Raw genomic sequence first — 23,929 nt, forward strand, 5'->3', positions numbered from 1 at the left:
TAGTTATAACTTTGGCTATTTCTGAACCTTTGGCACATACTGACTTACTTTTAGGGCTTAAGAAATCACTACTAAAGTGTCTACGATTACTACACTGATTACCTCAAGATATAAAGATTAATCAGTCAGGGAGGGAAATCTATAAAGCTGTGTAAGCTTCGTGGTAATAAAATTATATAAACACAAAATGCTACATTATTGGTAACTCAGATGTTACAGCTCAACACATAGAGTGCTAGGCAATTCACACTTATTGGAAATGAGGCCTTTTCATACTGAATTTTAAAATATTTTTACTTTAAATTGTCTTAGTTAACAAGTTAAAAAAAGCCATGGCTCTTTAAAATAGTCCATTCACTCTTTGATAATTGCTACCCTTATTGAACACTATGCTGAGCACAATCTGCTAAAAGCTTTACAATGACTAAATAAGCACTTGTGATTTGAACCCAGGTTTAATGCCTGACTCTCAATATATGTGCTTTTAACCACCCTGCTATACTGCCTCCTCAGAAACGTGATTTCAAAAGTCATACAACCATGAGACCCGGAGGATTCAATGAGATGAAACTAGGAGCAAAAAAATAGCTCAAGTCTACATAACCATCAGCAGAACTTAATGTCATAAACAAGGACTGTTTATCCCAGGTTTAACCTGTTAATAGATCTGTGCACTTCTTTTCAAAGAATAAGCTAGTCATTAAAGGAATAAAAAGTATATTGCTGGAACATACCAGCTAACATGGGTTGCACACTAACTTTAAACTGCATATTAAATTTGTATGTAATTTCAGAGCCTTTTAAAACTAAGAGACTGGGGACTCTTTTTTTGTTTCTAATAAAAGCTGTTCCAAAATGGGACACAAAATTCTTTAAGTTTTAGTTTACACTGAACAATTTAAATGGATTTCATTTGAACAGTATCTATAACTATATAATCTTTTAGAGAAAATACTAAATCTAAAGACCAGCCCTAATTAATAGTCTAGGCCAGATGGCTCTCCTGGCACTCACCATACCTTAGGTTGCAGGAAATGTCATTCATAAATGTGCTAAACCAGTCATAAAGTTTGTTGAGGTGGTGAAGTCTCACAGTCACTCTTCCACCATCTTTACACGATCCCCTGGGCTGGTCCTTTTCCCTTATCAGGCACTTTTACTTTGAGGTGGCTGGCTATATGGGACCTGGAAAGCAGCAAGGCCCTCTGAGCCCTGCCCCAGCTCAAACAAAAACCAAAACAAATCTCAGGGCCCGTGGCCTAAAGCACCAGCCACTTTCGTGACTTAACAGCCGCGGCTTTCCCCTAAACTAATGTATAGGGCCTGGCTCTAAAAAGCGCCGCCAAGTCAAAGGTCTAGGGGAAGACAATCTTCGGAGCCCAAGAAGGGGAAGGAATTTTTCCTGGCCCCACGCTTATCACAGCTACTTCACCGCGGGAGAGATCTCCAAGACGGGGACTGACAGGTTTCTCCCGGGCGGGGTGTGTAATAAGTGAGAAAGGACTGAGTGGAGACAACACCAAGGGCTGGAAACCCAAACAGGAAAGGCCGCGGCGCGTAGATGAGTACTGCGCCGCTCCAGGCCGCGCCGCGCCGCGCCGCCCTGCGCCGCCCCGCCCTGCGCCGCCCTGCGCCGCCCTGCACCGCCCGCACCGCCCGCGCCGCCCGCGCCGCCCCGCCCTGCACCGCTCCGCCCTGCGCCGCCTGCGCTTGGCGGCTCTCCCCGCGGGTGACTCTGATTGGACCTCTGGGCCCTGCGGCTCTGATTGGACGTCCAAGACCCATTCGCTGATTGGCCGCGTGGGCGAGGCAGAGGAGAGCCGTGCGCAGCAGCGCATTGGGGCCGTGTGCAGACCCGCGTGTGGCGCAGGCCAGGACCCTGAAAATAAACAGCCGCTACTTTGCGAGCGTCTCTCCCTGGGTCTGCGTCATTTTCTCTGCCGCTTCGGGCCCGTTCAGACACCGAAGGTGAGGACTGGGAGTGGGGGCTAAAGCTAGGGGGAACCGTGTTGCGGGTCCTGTTCCGAAGCGGACGAAGAGAGTAAGGAGCGGCGAGGCGGTGATGGCGGCCGCACTTTGGCCTTCTCCGCTGCTGCGTCAGGCGGGAAACTCGGCTGCCACTGCTGTCTCAGGCCGGAGTTTCTGGACTTCTGCAGTCCAGTGACCCTCCTGCCCTTACTTCCGTCCTGGGAAGCTGGCCCGCCGCGCGTCGGGGCCGCTCCCAGGGCCAAGGCCGCACCCCAGGCCACAGCCTTACAGAAAGTGAGGCCCTGGCCCGTGCGCCCTTGGGACCGAGTCCCTGAGACTTCGAGGGTCGCGGAATGCGGGACAGAGGGTCGATTTGGCGGTAACTTATTGAAAGGAGGCCATGTGGTGGAAAAAAGCCCTTGGTGGGGATGTAAAAGGATTGGTGTTAGGGTACTTAATGCAGGCCATGTGCTACGGTAGTGGGCCTAGCGGGCAATGTGCCAAAGGTTCTTATGGCCTTAGAAAATGGTCCTTGAAGAAGATCTTGAGTTTAGAGTGGTAGGACACCGGCTGCAAGGCCTGAGAATCTTTGGAATTCATACTTTCCGTATTTGATAGCTTCCCGATTCTCGAATTTTTATCGTTAGTCAAGTGCTAAGTTGCTTGTCTCACATTACAGCTCGAAAAGTGACAGGATTCGCTTTCCATGAATCAACACTATTTAAGTTAGAGGAGCTTTTTAAGAATGCCATTAACAGAAAAAAAAAAAAACAGTTTGTCAAACTTCCAGAAGCACAGCATCAGTACCTTTGCATCATTTCTTGGATAAAACGAACACCGTGTGATCTAAAAACGAGACATGAAGGTTAATTAGCCAGGCTTCATCCAGATTTTCCAAACATGAAAACCTATTTTAGAAAGGAATCGTACCCCACATTTGGGTTTGCGTGTTGATTTTATTATGGGTAAGGCTTTAGCTTGTTGCCACATGTTAACCACATGGCCTCAGCCACAGGGCACTTCCAAGGAAGTGACATCTGGTCTTAGGGGGGTCTTTGTAAAAGAAAACATTGCTCATTGTGACTTCAGATAGTATGTAAGAGTCTGGATTCATTTTTTTGTTTATTTTAAGATAAAGGAGGATTATTTTACATTCTCGTCTTGCCCCAAATTTCAAGTTTTTAAAAGTAGATTTTCCTCTTTTCCTATTGTTTGACAGTTTTAGAGTGAAACATAACCGGCTAATTCCTGCATCATTGAGAACCTTAATTAAATTAGCAACTTTGTTACTTTTCCTCAGGCACCATAAATTTGCAAGGTTTTGAGGGTTTTAAAAAGATATGTGATATGCAGTTCCTACCTCTTAGGCTTTCTTCTCCTCACAAAGCAGCTCTTTTAAAAGGCTTCTAAAAAAAAATCACTCTAGTCATGGTTTTATCAAACACTAAGTGCTACATACATAGGTGCATGCTCTTTTTAGCTTGTTGAGCCTGATTCTTGTCTACAAGGAGCTCTGTGTGTATTGGAATGTAAAAGGAATAATTTATTAGATTCCCAAGAGCTGGATTAAAGACTTAATTTTTTTCCAAATTGCAACTCCTGGCAACTATTTTTTTTTTAAACTATTTTGTACTTATACATGTCACATTAGAAAACTTGTTTAAGTTTTTTTAACAGTCAAAGGTCCACATTCCTTTTCATATTGATAAAAAAGAGAGGTAATGTATTTTACACACATAGGCAGTCTCAAATATTTTGAGCCAAGTCTGTGGAAGACAAAGGGTCAATTATTACACCAGCATTTGAACATCTGGTACAGGCAGAGTGCTATCTTTTTTTTTTAAGGTATTATAAATGGGTTTTATAATATGGTTTTATGATTGTATGATTGGATTCTTTTATCTTTTAAAATCTAATAAAAATATGTGGTACATAAATGGGAAGGTACCAAATAGGTGCTTTAAAGCAATAGAACCACAATTCGACTTAAGGCATTTTGCTTTATCGTGCTTCACAGATGTTGTGTTTTTTTACAAATTGAAGGCAAGACCCTCCACCAGCAAAAAGATTAGAACTCACTTTATTGTGGTGCTCTGAAACAACCAACAATATCTGAGGCACACTTGTAATTGGAAAGATTGGTTTTGGCCTATCTTGAGCATAAGGGAGATTTTGCTTTTTTTCCCTGTAGGAGGGAGTGAGGTGGGGTTGTTTTTTTTTTTAATTGTTGGTTTTCTTTCCTCTTCCTAGTCTCCTGACAGTAGTGAAGAGCCAGAAGACTGATGCCAAGGCATCCTGGCCTACTATATGGAGAATGCTTTTTCCGTACTGTCTCACTTAAGACAACTCCTATTCTGGCAGTGTCAGATGTTGCTGCAGTAAGGGCATGCTATGAGAAATTCCAGTAAACTTCATCTTTTTCATGTTGTAAAAAAAACTGCTGGACTAATAAAATGAGAGCCACCAAAATTCAAGTTGTAAGTCATTGGATTCTGTTAATCAGGAGTATGAGACTATAGTACAGTGATCACCTAGACTGGCTCCATAGTTGCAAATGAGGGTATTTAGTGAAATTAGGTTGTCAGTTTTTGGGTCTGTGGTGACATTCTTAAGTCATACCTACTTTGGCTTAAGATTCAGGAAAACTGTGTGATAGCATACTGTGAATAAATTCATTTATGGCTGTGGATTTTTAAAAAGTCGTCAGTTCTAGTTTTATCTAAAGAGAAATATAGAACAGGTACTTTTTGTATTAAAATTCAAATTAACATGTATGTGCTTTGTACAATTATTTGCTATATAATATAGTTTTGAAGTAGGGAGTGGATGGTGTACTCTTATGATAATAGCATTTTTGTGTACTTTATTACCATTTAACCCTAACAAGCCTCTGCAAAGGACTTAGAGCCAGTTATATGGCTTTGGGTAAGTCATTTGGTCTCAGATCAGTAAAATGGGAACAAGAATACATAACTTGAAGGGTTGTAAGGATTATAAATAGTATATTAATTTTCGATTCATAGGTGATATTTAACTATTATTTAAAACTTCAGAGTAATCAGGGCAGGCAGAAATAGATGTAAGTAACCAAGGTCATAACAGTAGATGTACGAACTAGGTTAAGAGCATAGAATTGTTCCCAGTATTGTACTCTGGTCTCCATTATTCTGGTCAGAGTGCAGGTAACACACAATGTAACTTTCCAGTATGTATTTAATTTTAACAGCAGTTTGAAACGTTTCAATACCATGTTGGAACACTAAACTGACTTAGAGCATAAAAATGAATGAGTACATTCATATGGCAAAAGTTCCACTATGTTCTAAATGCAATTAGGTCAACTGTGGATGAGTCAGGGATAACCCCTAAGCTTGGGGAAAATAACTAGACATGTGGCAAATGTGAATATATATATAGCTGTGTTAAAAAAATGTTAAAGCTATTCAGATTCCCATCTCACTTTGTCACACATCAACTTGCCTTTTGCTACTTACTTTAAATGTATTTATGGAGTGAGTTATGGTCTTTTTTTTTCATTGGAACTCGTTGGTAGTCTTGGCCATGTACTGTTAAGAATTAAGTTGTTTACTGGCTTTGTTCTTAGCATCAAAAACATGGTACAGTTTACTGACATTAATGAAGACAAATTAGTATGACCATTTGTGTTTTGGTACCAATTCCAGGATTTAAACATTAAAGCCTAGATTAATGCAAACTGTAAAATAGACCTCTTAGTTTAGCATACATGGCTTCTCACAGTGAATCTTTAGTCTTTTCACGTGATATCTTGACTGCCTTTACTCCTGCTGCCTGGCATGCCATGTGCTCCTACCACATCTTTAGGTATGATTTGTGTCATGAAAATTCAGTCCATACAAATTGAAATGGAAACAGGTAATCTGATATCCCTTGAGAATGTGAAGTCCTTTAGAATTCATGCATTTTCTTATCTCTTCATTTCATTCAGTAAGTAGAGTAGTCCACTCTAAGCCTGCTATGTAGATGTTGGACTGAGTTTTATCTACCTTTAAGCAGCCTAACTTAATTGGGGGAAAGGTGGAAAGGAAGCTATGTAAGCAGAGGACAGTAAACCCTTGAAGTTTTTAAAATTGAGCGTCTACTTAAGCACAAGTCACCTGGCAACAATTCTCAGTACAGATCAACTTTATCACCTTCCTTGCAAATAAAGACAGGAGAGAAGGGGTCAAGTGTTTGAAGCAACACACAGCAAATGGTTGACCCAGATTTACCTGTGGTCTCCAAATCTTTTTACCATGTAAGGATACAATGATTTTTAGCAAAAGGAAGAAAATATATGTTCTCCTACCTGCAACAGTGAAAATGCAATATTTTGTCTTTTAAGTTAGTGTATATGTTTTGTAGCATTCCATAAAATATTACTGGGGTCTAGTTGATTGTGAATTCTTGGAGTAATAGGAAGAGCCTGGGTAGCAAGTTAGGGGTCCTGACTTTTAGTCACCTGGAGTGAAAAATTTCTCAGTTACATGGGGAGATTTTATTAGATAATCTGAAATATTCTTGAATTTAGAATGATTGTAGTAGATCTTTTGTTATTTTAATGGTGCATTAACTCTTGTGTTAGCAAGAATTAGGAGTTTTATTTTCAGTATTTAGATTCGATTTGGGTCTAAAAACTATTTCATTGCAGTTAAAATACTGAGTTATATAACTACTACTAAAAGGATAATCATATGGGTGTTATGATGATTCAAAGGTGCATTACTTGGTCTCTGCTCTCAAGGAATATGATAAAAGGCAAACCTGGTAGAACCATCAGATGTATAAACAAAGTGTCCTGGGTCTTAATAGGAAGGAGAGTTCCAGGCTAGGAGATGGAATCAGATTCTTTTATAGAGTTGGCATTTGAGCTGGCCCTTGAAGGTTGGCAAGGGTTGTGACAAGTGGAGGGGACAGCAGGCAGGACAGTGCAGAAAAATTCCAGGCAAGTGAGAATCATGGAGCCATAAGCCATAAATATAGCTTTGTCTTACGTTACTTACTGCCTTTAATTTCCCCCAAGGAATAGCATGAAATTCTCTAAAGATTTAACATGACTGTTAGAATGGGTACCTACTATAAGTAGCGTGCCTCTCAAACTTAGTGGGAATCAGTTGGTTTACTGTTACTAAAGAGCTAATTCTATTGCAAGGGACTCGGTGAAAATAGACCAGCTGATTGACTTGGCCAAAGGGGAGGAAGGCAGATTTCATACACATTACCTGAGGCCACTGGGCTGACCTTTAAAAAGTATGTGCCCTACTGATGATGGTCTTTGGGATGTTAATGAAATTAGTGTTTTCCTTTCCCTTTAAGATTTAGCAGTTTTTTAAAAAACCTTAATTTATTCCAGTAAACAAAATTATGTGAGATTAAAATTTGTTGATGCAAAACAAACTAGTTTCAGTGTATATATTTCTGCCTTTATCACTGAACTGTGCATGTCTGTTTTGCAGAATAGTTTAATTGCAGTCTAAATGGAGAAATAACTGCTTTCCCTAAATTTGTAGTACTTATAGAAATGATACTTTTTAACCAATTTCAATTAGCAGTTAGAGTAGGAGGAAATAGAGTTTAATGTTTAACCTGAAAATGTTATTTTAGCTAATTGACTTCTTTCCAGAAATAGTACTTTTCCTGTCATTTCTTTTTCCCCTGTTCACTTTGAATCTGGGTCCCATGAATAGAGATAAGACAAAATGGAGAAATGGTTCATGAAAAACCTACATATAGGTTAGTCAGTTCTAGAGTAGCTGAATTTTTTAAAAATAGTATTTCTAGTTTAAAGTAAACTTAGATTTTTAACTGCTAACCCACTGATAAACAGCTGATGATTCATTGTAACATTTTCTTCCTACTTTACTATTATGAAATAAACGAGATCCTTTTAAAGCAGCAATCTTGAGATTTCTGGAACTATCATTTCTTTAGCTCTAGAAATGCATATTGAATGTTGGATTGTCAGCTTTTCTAAAAGATAGTATCTTGTTTAAGTATTAAATTTTAAAATACTAGTACTTTTCAAATTGCCTGGGTTACCTTGTATAAGGAAGTGATTATTTCTGTGCAAAGAACTTGCTGAGCGCAATAGTTAAATGTGCTCAAATTATTCTGACTGTAAACTGGAGAAGATGCAAAATGAAGAAAATGGGAATGTGGGGAGGATGAGGTGTTTTTTTTTCTGTGATCGTTTTATGTGACATTCATTTTTTTATCCTTACTGATCTCTCTGGTGTAAACCAGCACGTCACATGATTTAGAATGCTAACACCAGTATAAGAAAGCAAATCTCAAATTTTGCAAAAATACATTTTTAATCTCATTGACTGGTTTCTTCTGACTAGCAACATGCATTATATATCTGAACACACTAACTACAAGGATCCCATAAGGTGCCCTCCTCCCATTTTTGTATTATATTTATATGGCAAGTGTCAAGAGTTGGTAGAAAGATTCCTCTGAAAATATATCCTAAATTTGATTGTAGAGAGGATAAGTATTGAATTTTCTTGAGTATTTGGCCATGGAAGCTTTAATTTTTGGTTGCTAGATTTCTCTACAACTTGATGAACCATTTACTGTACCATGTGCTGTGATTGGTTTGGGTGATTCCACTATCTTGAAACAGTATGTTTTGCTAGATCACAGTGCTTATGCTTGTCACTGAGAGGGTATTTAAAAAACTTTGTGTATCATTGCTTGACACTAGAATTAAGGGTTAAGATATCTAGCTATGAAGTTTGGCAGTATAAAGGTTACATTGTTTTTAGCTATTTTGTTTTTTAAAAGCCACTTTACTAGGAGTTTGTTCTGCAACATTCCATTCCATTCTAGGAATAGCCTATTTATTTTTAGATTGTTACATAAAAAGTATAAAATCCATTTGCTTTAATAGCAGTTCTGCTTTTATTTTGAAACAATACCCAATAAAGGAGTCTATTATGAAATTCCAAGTAGCCGTGTTTTAAATGTAAAATTATAGAAAATTGAAAATAGAAGAAAAAATATATATAGTCCCAGTGCATTAGATAGTATTAGTGCCTTGGCGTGCCTCTGTTGTTTTTCTAATATTTTTAATGTACTCTCTAGAGATAAAATTTATAGCCTGCGTTTCTGTTAACACAGCTGTTCTGAAGACTCATTTGGCAAGCATTACAATATAACTAGGCACTGTGTTAGGTGCTAAGGTTACAGAAAGAAATTGTTTTTCTTCCCCTACCCCTCACAGAATCTATACTACAGCTCTCTTGGTTTGGATTATTCCCATTTTCTGACCAGTAAATGACTTCTAGTTGCTCAAAATAAAGTTTACTGGCTTATAAACATGAAAATGTGTCTGTTAAGTTGGACCTGGAGTGAGGTATTACTAATTATGTTTAATAATGGGTGTTTATTGATACCCTATAGATTTCAGCACCCCATCAATAATTGAATTAGCATGTGTTTTAATATATATATGCGTAATCTTAATTGTAACAATCAAAAATAGTATGAAAAAATGTAATGTTTTACAATTTGTTTTTCACTTTTAATATATTTTATAGTAGGTGTATAATGCCTAAGCAAATAGTTGCGTGATTATTTTTCTAACTGATATATTTGCTGGCTTTTTTCCCCCCAGAATAATTACCAAAAAATACACTAAAAGCTAGAAGTAATTTCAAGTGGTTAAATGTTGTTTTTAATACTTTGAAGATCTGACTGTAGCCATGAGCAGCAATGAGTGCTTCAAGTGTGGACGATCTGGCCACTGGGCCCGGGAATGCCCGACTGGTGGAGGCCGTGGTCGTGGAATGAGAAGCCGTGGCAGAGGTGGTTTTACCTCAGATAGAGGTATTTTTATCGAATTAAAAATTTTGAAGTACTCAAGTATTCATTAGAATCAAGACTTGCCTAATTAGCCACATTATTTTTGTTTCTGTCCCAAATAGGTTTCCAGTTTGTTTCTTCATCTCTTCCAGACATCTGTTATCGCTGTGGTGAGTCTGGTCATCTTGCCAAGGATTGTGATCTTCAGGAGGATGGTAAGTATTTAACACTTTTCATATCCTTCTAGAACTTGGAGAGGTGAGCACAGCAACATAACATTAGAAAAGATTTTCCACTTTTGAGGTTTTGTATTGTATGGTTTAAAAACATAGTAACGTTTTATAAAGATTTTATAGTCTTGGTCTGCTTCTTTTTCTTATTGTTGAAGCCTGCTATAACTGCGGTAGAGGTGGCCACATTGCCAAGGACTGCAAGGAGCCCAAGAGAGAGCGAGAGCAATGCTGTTACAACTGTGGCAAACCAGGCCATCTGGCTCGTGACTGTGATCATGCGGATGAGCAGAAGTGCTATTCTTGTGGAGAATTTGGACACATTCAAAAAGACTGCACCAAGGTGAAGTGCTATAGGTAAGTTGCTAGAATGTTGCTGGAGGAATGCTTATTGCAGAGATTCTTTTAGAGATGAATTAGCTATGAATGGAAGGATGTCGTGGATCAATACATTCAGTGAAAGTTGGCTGTGACCAACAATCTATCTGTACATTAGTATTTTGCCATGATAGCTTGTGGCAACTTATACAACTTGGGGAATTTTTAATGTTTTAAAAATAAGAATGTTATAAGTTTTGATTTGTACATCCCTGTGAGATCTCAGGGGTTATTTTGCATAACATATCATCTTGGCTTGTATTTTGGTTTTGATGTTGGTTGATACCGTAAAGGTGAAAATTTTAATTTTGCGGCTTTGCTGAGTAGCTTTGTTATATAATTCTTCCTTTTTGCTCTTTAGGAGGTTAATAAGACTGTCTTGAGAACAAAAATGTATTGATTTCACTTGTCATTGCTTTTTGTCCTGCAATGATTGTTGCTTTAGTACAGTTTTTATATTTTCTAAGCACTATGGTGAAAAACTATTTTAATTTCTTCTTTAGGTGTGGTGAAACTGGTCATGTAGCCATCAACTGCAGCAAGACAAGTGAAGTCAACTGTTACCGCTGTGGCGAGTCAGGGCACCTTGCCCGGGAATGCACGATTGAGGCCACAGCTTAATTATTTTCCTTTGTCGCCCCTCCTTTTTCTGATTGATGGTTGTATTATTTTCTCTGAATCCTCTTCACTGGCCAAAGGTTGGCAGACAGAGGCTACTCCCAGGCCAGTGAGCTTTACTTGCTGTGTAAAAGAAGGAAAGGGGTGGAAAAAAAATCGACTTTCTGCATTTAACTACAAAAAAAAGTTTATGTTTAGTTTGGTAGAGGTGTTATGTATAATGCTTTGTTAAAGAACCCCCTTTCCACGCCACTGGTGAATAGGGATTGATGAATGGGAAGAGCTGAGTCAGACCAGTAAGCCCATTGTGGGTTTTTTGAATATGTTCCCATGTAGGAGGTAAAAACCAGTTCTGGAAGTGTCTGTGAGCTTCCATAAATAACTTTTAATTTTAGCATAATAATGGCCTTGGATTATCTGACCTCAGTAGCTGTTAAATAACATCTATATCAGGCCATACATAAAACGTACAGTTGAGTGGGAGTAAACAAAATAAAAAGACAAACGTGTGTTAATATCTATGCGAGAAAAATCGGGATAAAAGCCTAAACAGGAACAACTTCCTAGCATTGATGCTGGATAAGCAGATGGTGATGGCAAAAGTTTAGAACACATTTTTTTCAAAGACTAAATCTAAAATGCAGAGTAAACATCTATGCTCAGAGTTAGCATAATTTGGAGCTATTCAGGAATTGCAGAGAAGTGCATTTTCACAAAAATCAAGATGTTATTTTTGTATACTATATCACTTAGACAACTGTTTCATTTGCTGTAATCAGTTTTTTAAAGTCAGATGGAAAAAGCAACTGAAGTCCTAGAAAATAGAAATGTAATTTTAAACTATCCAATAAAGCTGGAGGAGGAAGGGGAGTTTGACTAAAGTTCTTTTTGTTTGTTTTAAATTTTCATTGATGTATATAGTGCAAAATGCCATATTAAAGAGGGGAATGTGGAGTACTGAAAGCTGATAGTTTGGACTTTTCTTTTTGTTACCTCAGTCGTGTCTTCGATAATGAAATATAGCTATTACAAGGAAGCATAGGCTTTATAGTTTGGTGTCAATTGTGTTGCAGGGATGTAGAAAACATAATCCTCTTTCTAATCTTTTATAATGCCTTTTAGTTCATGTTCATTCTGAATAGTTTAAAACCATTGCTGTGTTTTAGCATTTCATATTTTTCCTAGGCTTCACAAAGGTCTGAAATGTTGGATTCCTTGTTTTTCTAGGATCTGGAGTTGAGATGGACCTTAGAAATCATCTCGTTTAATGAACTCACTTTATAGATGAGTTACTAGAAGTTTAATTTGCTTGAAGGAGCAAATTAGAACCTAGAGCCTCAAGTGTCTTTCCCACCCTATGTTCTCTGTTCTTTTTTATTCTCCCACTGAACTAAATACAGTTAGTGGTATATTTTTTCCCAACCTTCCCCCCCCACACACCCTTTTTACAGTGCCATGTCATTCTTGACCTTGGATGTATTGTGAATTTTTCATCTCTTTCTAGGGTCTGATCAGTTTGTGATGCTGTGGTGTTAAGATGTTAGTGTCTAATCTGTGCTGTGCCAGTTCTAACTTTGTCCAAATTAGTGGTCCAAAGCAAGCAAGAAAGTGAAATCATGGCAGGTTTATTTCTTTGTGAATATAGATTTACATGTTTCTTCTTCATTTTATATTTTTACTGAGAAAAGTCAGATGTTAACTAAGCATGTTAAATATAATGTTGATAATTTTAGTTTCTACTGCAGTATGAAACAGCCTAACAGAAGACCTTATTTTCAAAGGCATCACTGTTAAATGTAATTAAATTTAAGGTTAGTGGTGGTGGTGCATGCACAGAGGGTTATTTTCCCCCAGGGTTTCTGGTGTCAAGTAGAAAAACATAAAACATAGAAAATGAGATATTTAGAACTGTTTTTTTGCTTCATACTATTCTTGGGACTGCATTTGGAATATCTGGGGGCATTTTGTTTCAGGACCCTTTGATACGCAAGAACCTACTCACAGCTGACCATAAAGTGTTCTTTAATGAGATACCATTTGTTTGCATTGACTTTGGTGACTGAGCGAGTGCAATGTGAAAATAAGTTTTGCATGGAAGTTAAGCTAATTACTAGGAACCAGTGGGTAAGAACCTGGATTCTTGGAAGCAAATTCTTCCTACAGGAGATATGGACTAGGAAGAAACCAATCCCCTGTGTTTCTGTAATATCTGCTGACTTTCACATCCCTGTGTAAACTAGATAAAAGGTCAAGGATTTCACTTATTACATGGGTTGAGGGGATGAAGGAAAGATAAATGGAGGTAATACAATGAATTTTGCATTGTCTAAAGGATAAAACTTTATCTTGCTCTTGCATCCCTGTTAGGTTTTGCTGCTTTTTTGCCTTCTTTTATAATAGCTATTTCTCCTTAATTTCTTGAAGCTTCTTTATCAGTGACTTGAGTAGATCAAAAGGTCTTGCATAGCCAGTTTTTTTAAACCAGGTCCAGTCAAGGTTTATAAATTGCATTTGGTTAAGTTTCTTTAGTCTCAATCTTCCAACAGTTTCTCACTTTTCCTCCTTATAACCTTGATTTTTTTCAAGAATGTCCTATATTTACTGATTTTTTTTTTTTCTTCATGGTATCATTTAGCTTGTTTATATCTTCTCTGTTTCCTGATCTAGAGGCTTGATCATTGGGTTTAGCTCCAGTTCTGGCAAGAATGTTTTAAAAGCATGTAATGTTTCATTACATCAGTTTTACCATTAATATAGAACTTGATCATTTAAGGCGATCTTTTCTTTCATTGTAGTGATAATACATTTGAAAATTTAGTAGTCTATCTCGGTATCCTTTCACTTAATGCTTTTAGCATTTATCATCTGTTGCTTTATGTTCATAAACATGTTGTATAAAAGGAATATAGAATGTAATTACACTGGTTCAGTAAAACCACATTATACTGAGAGTGATAATAGTACACTTCCATGGTTTTGAATTTCTTTATAAATCTTGAATGTCATTAAAAAAACATAAGGAAAAGTTGGTTTTCTTAAATAGTCACATTTCTGTTGTAGTTGTGAGGAAAAATTTCAAAATGAGCATTCACATATAGTTCTTGATAGATTTTGCCTGGGAAGATTGTAGCTGTTACACTTGAGTTGTTTGTTTTGTTTTGTTTTGTTTTTAATATGTTAAATTATTTATGGCTTATACTGCCCCTTAGCACATAGCATTTCTAGTGTTAGGAGGTCAGGCACTTGGTTTTCTAATAATGGCATAGCATGAGATATTTTATCTGGGAATTGAAGTGGTCTGCCTAACAGGAGGTGAGAAGCTTATTTAATACTAATATTCTAATTAGAATTCCATCTAAACTTTTAAAAAAATTTTTATGAGTTTATTTTTGATGACATGTGCCAGGGAACAAGATCTCAGATGTTCTGGAGAATAACAGTTTTGTAGCTTCTTTTATATATTTGAAATTAAGAAGGGAACATAAGGAAGATTACATGAAAACAATGTGGGGATTGGATTACAGGATAGTTAACAAGATAATGTGCTCTTTTGAGTGGTTTTAGCTTATTTCAAAGGCATGTTAACCTAGATACACAGAAACAACAGGGCTTGCTTAAAGCAAAGATAAACTTCACTAAAAGTTAAAATACTTGGGTATGACTACCTGCCATGTTAGGAATTTATGATCAGATTACCCTGTGAGGTTACTTTCCACAGAACCCTTTTTTTTCATCCACAGTTTACATTTTTTGGTCATAAATCAATCCTAAGGATGCATTGATGACCAACTTTTGGTCGGATAGTGTAGTCTCAAAGCAGTAGGAAGGCTCACTCATTCCTAGGAAGGCTCGATATCAGAGTTTTCTCCTTGACTATTTGTGGATGGGGCAATACCATAACCATGGGATCTGAGTTGAAGCTGAAGTTTCCCAAAATGGGAAGGCCAAGTAAATGGAAAGCAGTCAGGTCTTATGACCTTCACTGAGGAAAAACAAAATCCTGGATCATATCTGTCCTGTGAACTATCATGGTCTCAGTTTTGCCTTCTGTCTCATTTTTCTGTATTTGGCATCTAGTTAACATTTACATAAGCTATGAAGAGTATTAACAGTTATAATATTCAGTTATAATATTCAGTAATTATAAATAGTTGGAAAAAACCCAAAGAACAAGTATAGCTCTTATAACTAATAATAGCAGACAGGTGAAGACAAACAGTAGACTCTGAGTTCAATATCAATTCATAGGTATATAGGCTTTGTTGATGACTTGAGATAGCCGTCTTACCTCTGGTGTCAGTGGCTTCTTGTACTCAAGTAGTCTTTGATGTTTGCAAATGGGGGCAAATGTCCATTCATGGTTAGGTGCCTGATAAAGTCCATTCCAGTGAGGTTGAAGAGCGGCTTTTCTTTGATGTCCTCTCCAATAAAATCTCCAGCTGGTAGTCAGTGATCTTTAAAGTCTTTGTCTCCTGAGACAAAGGAAGTGGTTCTAACTTGGCATTTTCTTTAAGTGTTTATCAAACCTTGGCAGTAGTGTAAGATGTCTCCTTTTAATAATGTCAGCTCATAAGTTCCTTTAAGTCCAGCTTAAATGCACTGTGATGCATGAAGGGATGCAAAAAATGAAAATTAGGAAGCAGGGAAGAACCAAGAGGCTCTCTTGGGTTTCCCATGGCCCCAACTATTTGTGTAATTTATAACCATTGTTTACCCATACAATATACTGTAGAAATTTTCATCACTTATTTTACAATGCTTCTCAAGCAATTTCAAATCATAAGGTGTTCTGGGGGCCTTTCTGAAACACCACAAAGTTATTTCTATTTATTTTGAGATTTTAACTCTTAAAACCTCAATGTCTAATGAAAATTAAGAGATAATCAACATTCTTTAGCTTGTACATTTTATAAAACCTCTAGAAACATTTTCATATACATAAAAAGTTGATTATTAACATGGACTTATTTTTGTAAGACCCAGGCAAAGTACATGTTCGTTTTATTTAAACCAATAAGCTTAAGCTAGCTTTTTTTTTTTTTTTAAATACTTATTGCTTTAATATAAAGGATAAACAGCCAGATGAAGAGGTACAGAGATTCAGAAGAGTTCGGAGTGTAGGAGCTTCTGGCTCCAAGGAGTTAGGGTGCAACACCCTTCCAGTGCATAGATGCATATGCCAGTTCAGAAATTCAAGCTAGCTTTTATTTACTAAGGATTAATCTTAGATCATGTGAACTTAAAAAGCATTCGAGTTTGTTTCTATATGAGAAATTTAGAATACTCAAGTCATAAGCACTTGCCTTTAATTTTAACAATACAATCTTACATTTACAACATACATTATAGACACAGATAACAGAGACCTTTTAGTCATGAGGAAAACTCACTAGTTCCAAAACAATTGGATCTAAGTTTTGCCCTGGAGGCATTTATAATTTATGTCTATCGATGACTAGTCAGGTTCCAAATGAACTTCCCCTTTTTTAAAATAAGACCAGCCATTTTAATACCTCAAAGAATTAGGTTGATGCCTAAAGGACATGGCAAATTGATCTTTTTATCCAAATTCTCTTTGGAGCTTCAAGAGACCAATTAAATATGTTTTCTATTCATTTTGCCTCTTATAGTTGGCTTTGACTAATGATGTGTGCAAAATTTCGGGCATCTTTATGGGAGGCTGGCTGACTTGGGGCTTGTTGGCCTTGAAGGCACGATGTCCCATGTTAATTTTGAGATCTGTAGAGTCCGACAAGCTTCTAGGAAAAACTAGTACTTAATGTGTTCATCTCCAGATGAGCCATATTCAGTGGACATTCCTATAGGACTGCTTTATGCCCTAGAGCAGGAGTCCCCAACCCCTGGGCCGTGGTCCGGTAGTGGTCTGTGGCCTGTTAGGAACTGCGCCACACATCAGGACGTGAGTGGCGGGCAAGCGGGCGAAGCTTCATCTGTATTTGCAGCCACTCCCCAGTGCTAGCATCACTGCCTCAGCTTCACCTCAGACCATCAGGCATTAGATACTCGTAGGAACACTAGTCCCTAGTGCCAAAAAGGTTGGGAACCGTTGCCCTAGAGGAAATTTTTCTTTGGACAACCCCACCAAGATTCTTAGTCACCTAAGAATACCCAAACAAGGGCCAGCGTGAGCTGAACAGGTGCTGCTGGAGCCGTGATGCTTTCCAAGGCATGGCTCTGCTCTCAAGGTGCACCCATTTTGGGACTTCCAGCACTTTTCCTTGGGGCTTCCACAGGCTTCAGGATTGGGACTGGCTGTACTACTTACTGCACTGGGCTACTTCTGGTGCTCATCTCCGTCACTCCATGTTTGGGGATCTGAAAAACAATTGTCATCCCGTTGGCTATCCAGTTTGCAGAAGCAAGTATCTTTTCTCTTTCAGAGCTAAAAATTCAGTCTCATTTATCTAGCAAAGATTTTAGTCAGACTCTCAGCAATCCAATTAAAAAGCCAAAATTAAAAATAACTCATTTTTTTTTTACTTCTTTCTCAGGGTTATCTCGACCCTCACCCACCTTAAGGATTTTCTAAGGACAATTTAGTAATGGCCTGCTACTTAAGGAGGCCCAGAATTCTAAGAGAAACTCAAGTTCGATGTGAAGCAGGGGCTTGGTAGGGCATAATGGGCCCTCGATTGTGCTTAGCACTGGGTTCACGTCCTGGGTGGGCTTCAGAATCCTACTGTACTATGCCAAGTAAATGTTGATGTAAGAAAATCCAAATTTGTGGAAAAGATTTTATAAGAGTTTATTTGAGCCAAGCTGATAACAATGCCAGGGAACAACACAAATGCTCCCAAATTCCATCTAATTTTGATATGCATAGCAAAGCTACACTGTTAATATCTTTTAGCTGTGATATACTACAAAGCCTATATCTTTTTGCTTGTATAGCAAAACAGTTTTTAAAAATGGTCTGTGCATTCTTGCTTTGACACTAAAAACAACTGAAAAAGAAAATCCTCTTTCAAGAATTCCATTCCTCCGCAAGGAACCAATACACTGTAGTGAAAGGTTACAATGATGGAATTAACTTAGGGACACAACTGAGGCACCTGTACACATTGTTTTGAATTTTGAGGAGTCCAGTGCAGCATTACACTGGACTGTGCAAAAAATTGCACATTTACCTTTGATCGATAGCGGAAGGCTTTGGGGTGGTTGACTCTAGCAGAAAACATTTAGGTTATGCCGTCTGGTACAGGTGTATTTGTAACCTTGTCTGCTTAAAGTGCCAGAAGTAAAACCTTGACATTTTGGGGATGTCAAAAGAAGTTTTTAGTACATACTTGTCCTTTACCATCTGTTTATTACTCTCTGTTTTGGATGTGTTTGCCTTAACGTTAGTATTTGTTGTAACAGTCTACGATAAACCTCTATTTAAAACTGGTAATAGATTCTCTAAAGGGTTTTGAGCACATTGTTTTTGCAGTGGACCTTGGTATGTAATAAGCATTAGGCATTCCATTTGCTCTAAAATAACTTAAAATATTAGGGGCTACTGTTTTGATTGTTAAGTGCTTGCTATCAAAGCATGTAACTGCTCTAGCAGTTTAAAAGCATAAGTCCTAATGACTGTCTTATGGTCCTAGGTGTTAGTAATCTCTTAATCAGAGATGTAGACATTTGGCTTATATTTGTCAGGGTCAGTCCTGAGCATCAGTATTTTATGATTCCAGTTGATTCTAGGGTGCCACTGGATCGAAAACTACTGGGCTAAGTAATCAAGGTCTTAGCCTTAGTGCAGTTAGCATTTGAAAACCACTCAGGCAACTGCTTATACTCTTAATTGCAGTGGTTTACATGTAATTATCTGTTTTTGCTTGATTTAGAATTGAAAGAACATAAATGTATCTGCTTCACATGCATCCATTTTCAGCCCCACTGGAAACCTTGACAAGGAATTTAAATGCCATTTGTAATTTTTTAGTAAATGTTTTGATAGCAAGCTGTGGTATTAAACCTGCCTCCTAAGGTAGCTGATACATATGTAATGGCAAGTGGTTTCTTAAAAATAACAAATGTTTTTTTTTTTTCCGCACTTCTGTTCCTCCTCTCACTTGTAAAAAAAAAAAACAACACTCTTCAATATGCTTGGGAGACAAGGGCAATTCCATCGAGTCGTCCTTGTACTTCCCAGTCATTTTGTTCCCTGTTATTGTGGTTCTTAGATTTTAGCATTGCATTTTTTCATTGAAGGTATTTTGCAGTATGACCCATGAACCAGAGCATAGAACCTGACTACTCTGGTCTCCCCCACAGAACATTGCTAAGTGACCAAGCTTAGGCAAAAATAATTTGGTGGCAGACTGAGAGGTAATTAATTCAGTGACTTATCAGTAAGAATTCTTCCGTTTCCTTCAAAGGGACTTTCATAAGCCGAGCTACCTGCTCTTCTCATAATCCTATTTCCTGGCTTCACAGTAACAATCCTCTTCCTTTAGGTCCTGTATAAAAATTCTTAGTTGAGGTTCACTTGCCTTTTTGTGTCCCCAATAATGACAGTCATTGGAGCAAGGTTATAATGAGGCCTCCAATTAAAGCGGATGCATGTGGAGTAAAACAGGGAGCAGTTCCCCAAATGGAGAATAGGAGAATCCAGTCATTCTGCTTCCTACATTTATACTTTCTGGATCAGGCCACAGAGATTCATGTGTTAAGCAAATGAACTAAGGATGCTCGGCTGATGGACCTGCTATTTATGAGGTAGCCTTAAATGGTCATTGGAGCCCTTAGAATTGATTAGGAATGCTTACAGCTCTTTTTGAATTTGTATTTACCGGAAGGCCCTTTATCAGGCAGTATGTTTTCAACAACATAATCCTTTAAACAGCAGCGGAAAAAAATTGATTAGACCTGGGTGAATGGTTTGAGGTCAGGAAAAGATTTCTGGCTGATTTAGGCATAAACCCTTTTAGAGGGATGGGCATTTCATCCAGGTGGTATTTTTAATTGGAAAAGTCAGAAACTATTTGTATAAATGATAGGTCTAACACAGATGAGGTGACACTCATCTCCAAGCTGTGACCATTTGCTTGTCCACCAATATTTTGGGTGATAGTTTTCACACAGTGAACCTGAACAGATATGGCAGAGGTCAGAGCTTACAGTCACAGACCCTATTTCCTGAAGAGGACATTCAGATTTTTGTTTTTTAAACAGTACACCTGAGAGCAGAAGCAAGAACTTGGCACTGACTTTGAAACCTTTGCTGATTCTCTGTTGTGGGTGGAAGAGAGTCTATTTATTTTAGTGGTTTTCATGCCACTTTTCAGAATTATATCACAATTATCCTAGCTGCCAAGTTGATACTGACTTTTTACAAAATTGTTTCATTAGGTTTCTGAGTCAGATGGGTCAACCAAAAAATGTGTTGGAATATTTGCAAAATGATAGTAATATATGGAGGAAATGTGATTTTCCATTTGATGTCATTTTACCCTTTAAAACATTTTTTATTAAGGAAAATCTTAAAGAAATAGAGACAATGAATTTCATTGTACCTATTATCCAACTTAAACAACCATCAACTTTCTTTGATCTCCCCTACCCTTTTTTGATTAGAATATTTTAAAGCAAATCTCAACCATTATATAATTTCACCCATAAGTTTTTAAATCAACCACCGTATTGTTTGACAAGATTAATAATTATTTAGTAGCACGAAAAACTCAGTCTTGTGTTTAATTTTATTCAGTTGATGAAAGAATATTTTATTCTAATTGGTTTGTTTCATTCAGAATCCAAATGCTCTGTATACATTGCATTTGGTAATGTCTCTTACGTCCTTAAATCTGTAACAGTTCCCTCTTTATTGGAAAAAAATTGAATTCCCAACTGCCAGCATTTGGCTGATTGCATCCTTGTAGTATTGTTTCACATGGTTTTATCTCCCAGTTTCTGTAAAGTGGAAGTCTAAAAGTTCGATTTTATTTTATTTTATTTTATTTTTAAGGCAAGATACCACAAGGAGGTGCTGTGTACTTTCCTCTTGCATCATATCAGGATACATATAATGGCAGACTGCCTGCCTTTTGGGGATACTAAGCTTGATCAGTAGGTTCAGGTGACTTCATTCTTTTCCTTGCATTATAAATTCCCTCATCAACCTCGCACCAAAAAGTTTTAGGAGCCATGGGTGATAAATATCTAGATCTATGCTAATACACTTTGGTCCTGGAGAATGATTAGTGAAAGGACCCTAAATCTTTAAAAAGGCAAGCCCAGGGTAGAAGATGCCAGGAATTAAAGTGCGTAACTTCTAAAACCTGGCTAAGTAATCTTTCACTTTCTCCCCCAAAGTCTATTGGTACTGTTGTACCTGGACCTCCAAAACCATTCTCATCATGCAAACAATATGGGCTGTGGTGTCAGACCTTATTGGAATCTCAGCTCTAAGTCAGTTGTTGGCTTAGATTTGGAACTGGACAAGTAGCTTTAAGCTCAGGTTTCCTTATCTATTCAGTGAAAAAAACAAAAACCAAAAAACCCAACTCTTTTATCTTGTAGGATCATTGTGGATTACATGAGACATTGTTGGTAAAGGGCTTAGCACTGAGTAGAATATTAAATGATAGCTGTTACTTTTATTTAAACTTCAAGTAGTGCCTCCAGATTCTTTTTGTGCCACCTGAGAGGAATACCTCTCAGTATGTTTGGCAAGTCTGAAGCAGGCTGGTTGAACCAGTTCAGGAAAACCTTTACTGTGTGGCCAGTCACTCCAGAGCCTTTAGAAGACAGCAGATGGTGATGTAATTGAAGCTGGTCAGCTGGAAAATGGAGGAAGTGGTGTTGTATGGAACTGAAAAAGCCTATGTCCTTCCAGGGACTATGACAGCTACTTGGCTCCACTTAATTGAGGAAAGAGTCTCTAATGCTGGGAGGGAACAGTCTTTTTAAAACATTAATTCATGCTTGAGCAACATTTTGAAAATCAATTTTTCACGGGCATTTAGATCTTGATTCCAAATTTGTTTTTAATTTAAACTGATATTAGGCCATAGATATTTTTTGGTTCTTTGTATAGTTTATAAGTTTTCTGAATTGTTTGGCTTATTTGGATGAATTTATTTTTTGACTTCAGATGTAAAACAAGTACACACCTATGTAGTTAGAAGTGTCTAACAGAACTCCTTTTCATACCTTTACAACTATTTTGTACACTTTTAGCAACATTATGAACTCACGGCCTTTTACAAATTACTTTTTATTATTTTATTCTCATACTGTTACATCCTTATATTCTGCTAAGAACAGAATGCTCTAAGATCACTATTCTGATTTTGTTTCTTGTCCCAAGACAACTGTACTAGTTTCCTTTTGATGCTGTAATTTAATCAAAGCCCTTTTCCCATGTAAGGTAATATTCATAGATTTGGGGGATTAGGACATGTATGTCTTTGGGGAGGGTATTATTTTTCCTACCTCAGTCTTGCCTCTGGCCCCTAAAGACTCACAGCCATCTTACATGCAAAATACATTCACCTCACCTCAGCATCTCTGAAAGTGTCAACCTATTATCTGTTTAGCGAAACAGAGCAAAGTAAAATCTCATCTAAATCTCCAAATCTCATCAGCTCCAAAGTCTCAAATCTTATTGTCTAAACCACCTAAATTAGATATGGGTAAAAAACTGGATATGATGGGCAAAATTCTTCCTAATCTGTAGTTTCATAACTTGTTTTTAAGTTATATGTCCTCAAAATTCAATGGTAGAAAATGCATAGGACACCAGAAATAGACACTGCCCTTCAAAATCAGAGAAAATGGAAGGAAAAATGGAGTCATTGGGTTCAACTAATTTAAATGTCCAACTGGGCAAACGATATTAGGTTTTAAGGCCTGAAAGTATCCTCTGGGCTTGAGCTGCCCTAGGAGTTTTCCACCCTTTTTCATGAAGAGTAGCACTTGTTAATAGCTGAGTAGTTTTATCAGCCTGTTGCCTTCATGTAGAATTTGGGGAGTTCAATAGCCATCTTTGACTTTTTCTTTTGTTGCTTGCAGTTCAAGCTGGCAGTGTTTATGCTGATGTAAAATTCTCAACCTTGTGGGTCTCCTGTGTGTGTCATGGGAATTCAGACCATTAAACAAGAGGCTTCTCTACAGATGTTTCCTGGATAATGCTATCTCTATTTCTGGCTTCTCCTGAGTTGGTTGAGGGAGATCCATGAATCACACACCTCACCTCTTAAAAAAACCATCTGTGTGAATGAATATTCTGACCTTTTGATCATTCTGGGGCATTAGTAAATGCATTCTACCACTCATTTGCTCTTTTCTCCAGAGCACAATTCTCTTGAGTGAATCCCCTAATTTTAGTATCTTGCAGTGTGGATAGGCTGATAATTTCACAAATCAACAAGTCCAGGTTCCTTTTTAACAGTTCTTCCCTAGATTTATCTCTGCTTCTGCATTTTACTGTAAGCATCAAAAAGAAACCAAGTTTATTATATACAAGTTGTGCTTTCCACATAACTATAGGACACAATTCAGCTAAGTTTCTACTGTATAAGGATTCTCTTCAGGTTTCCCAAAACAATTCTCAATTCCTTTTGAGCCCTCACCAGCAGTGGGTTTAGTGTCCATATTTCTATGAACAGTCTGTTTATAGTGTTTTCTAAGACTATAGATTTTCTCTGTCATGCTCTTCACTTCTTTCTGAGTCCTCACTAGCTGAGTTGTTAACATCCACATTTTTACTCATAGTCTATACAAAGCATTCTAGGATTTTTCCTGTCATCACAATTCTTCCAGCCTCTGCCCAATGCCCAATTCCAAAACCACTTCTACATTTTTAGGTATTAGTTACAGCAGCAGTCCATTCCCAGGTATCAAAATCTATATTAGTTTCATATTGCTGCTGTAACAAATAACTATTGACTGAAGACAAT

At 37.6% G+C, this 23,929-nt stretch overlaps 1 protein-coding gene across 6 annotated transcripts; it reads left to right on the plus strand.

Moving 5' to 3' along the window:
* The first annotated feature begins 1,797 nt into the window (after positions 1-1,797).
* Positions 1,798-11,984, plus strand: CNBP (CCHC-type zinc finger nucleic acid binding protein). 6 transcript variants are annotated; one of them, XM_039874626.1, is made up of 5 exons: positions 1,798-1,968; positions 9,682-9,819; positions 9,918-10,010; positions 10,181-10,382; positions 10,907-11,984. In XM_039874626.1, the coding sequence occupies exons 2-5, from the start codon at positions 9,696-9,698 to the stop codon at positions 11,022-11,024; spliced, it is 537 nt and encodes a 178-aa protein (XP_039730560.1). In that variant the 5' UTR covers positions 1,798-1,968; positions 9,682-9,695; the 3' UTR covers positions 11,025-11,984. The 6 variants fall into 6 exon arrangements, with proteins under 6 accessions (XP_039730560.1, XP_039730563.1, XP_039730562.1 ...); XM_039874629.1 differs by having other exon boundaries at positions 9,682-9,798; XM_039874628.1 differs by having other exon boundaries at positions 1,799-1,968; positions 10,184-10,382.
* Positions 11,985-23,929: the final 11,945 nt, after the last annotated feature.

This window comes from Pteropus medius, unplaced genomic scaffold, assembly GCF_902729225.1.
Source record: "Pteropus medius unplaced genomic scaffold, Ma_sr-lr_union100, whole genome shotgun sequence".
In the NCBI taxonomy this organism is placed as follows: domain Eukaryota; kingdom Metazoa; phylum Chordata; class Mammalia; order Chiroptera; family Pteropodidae; genus Pteropus; species Pteropus medius.

Excerpts from the sequence above, each read along its gene's own strand:
- CNBP (XM_039874626.1), top strand. The coding sequence starts at position 9,696 with ATGAGCAGCAATGAGTGCTTCAAGTGTGGACGATCTGGCCACTGGGCC. Across the intron at positions 10,011-10,180 it reads TTGTGATCTTCAGGAGGATG|AAGCCTGCTATAACTGCGGT; the intron begins GTAAGTATTTAA and ends TTCTTATTGTTG. Across the intron at positions 10,383-10,906 it reads ACCAAGGTGAAGTGCTATAG|GTGTGGTGAAACTGGTCATG; the intron begins GTAAGTTGCTAG and ends TTTCTTCTTTAG.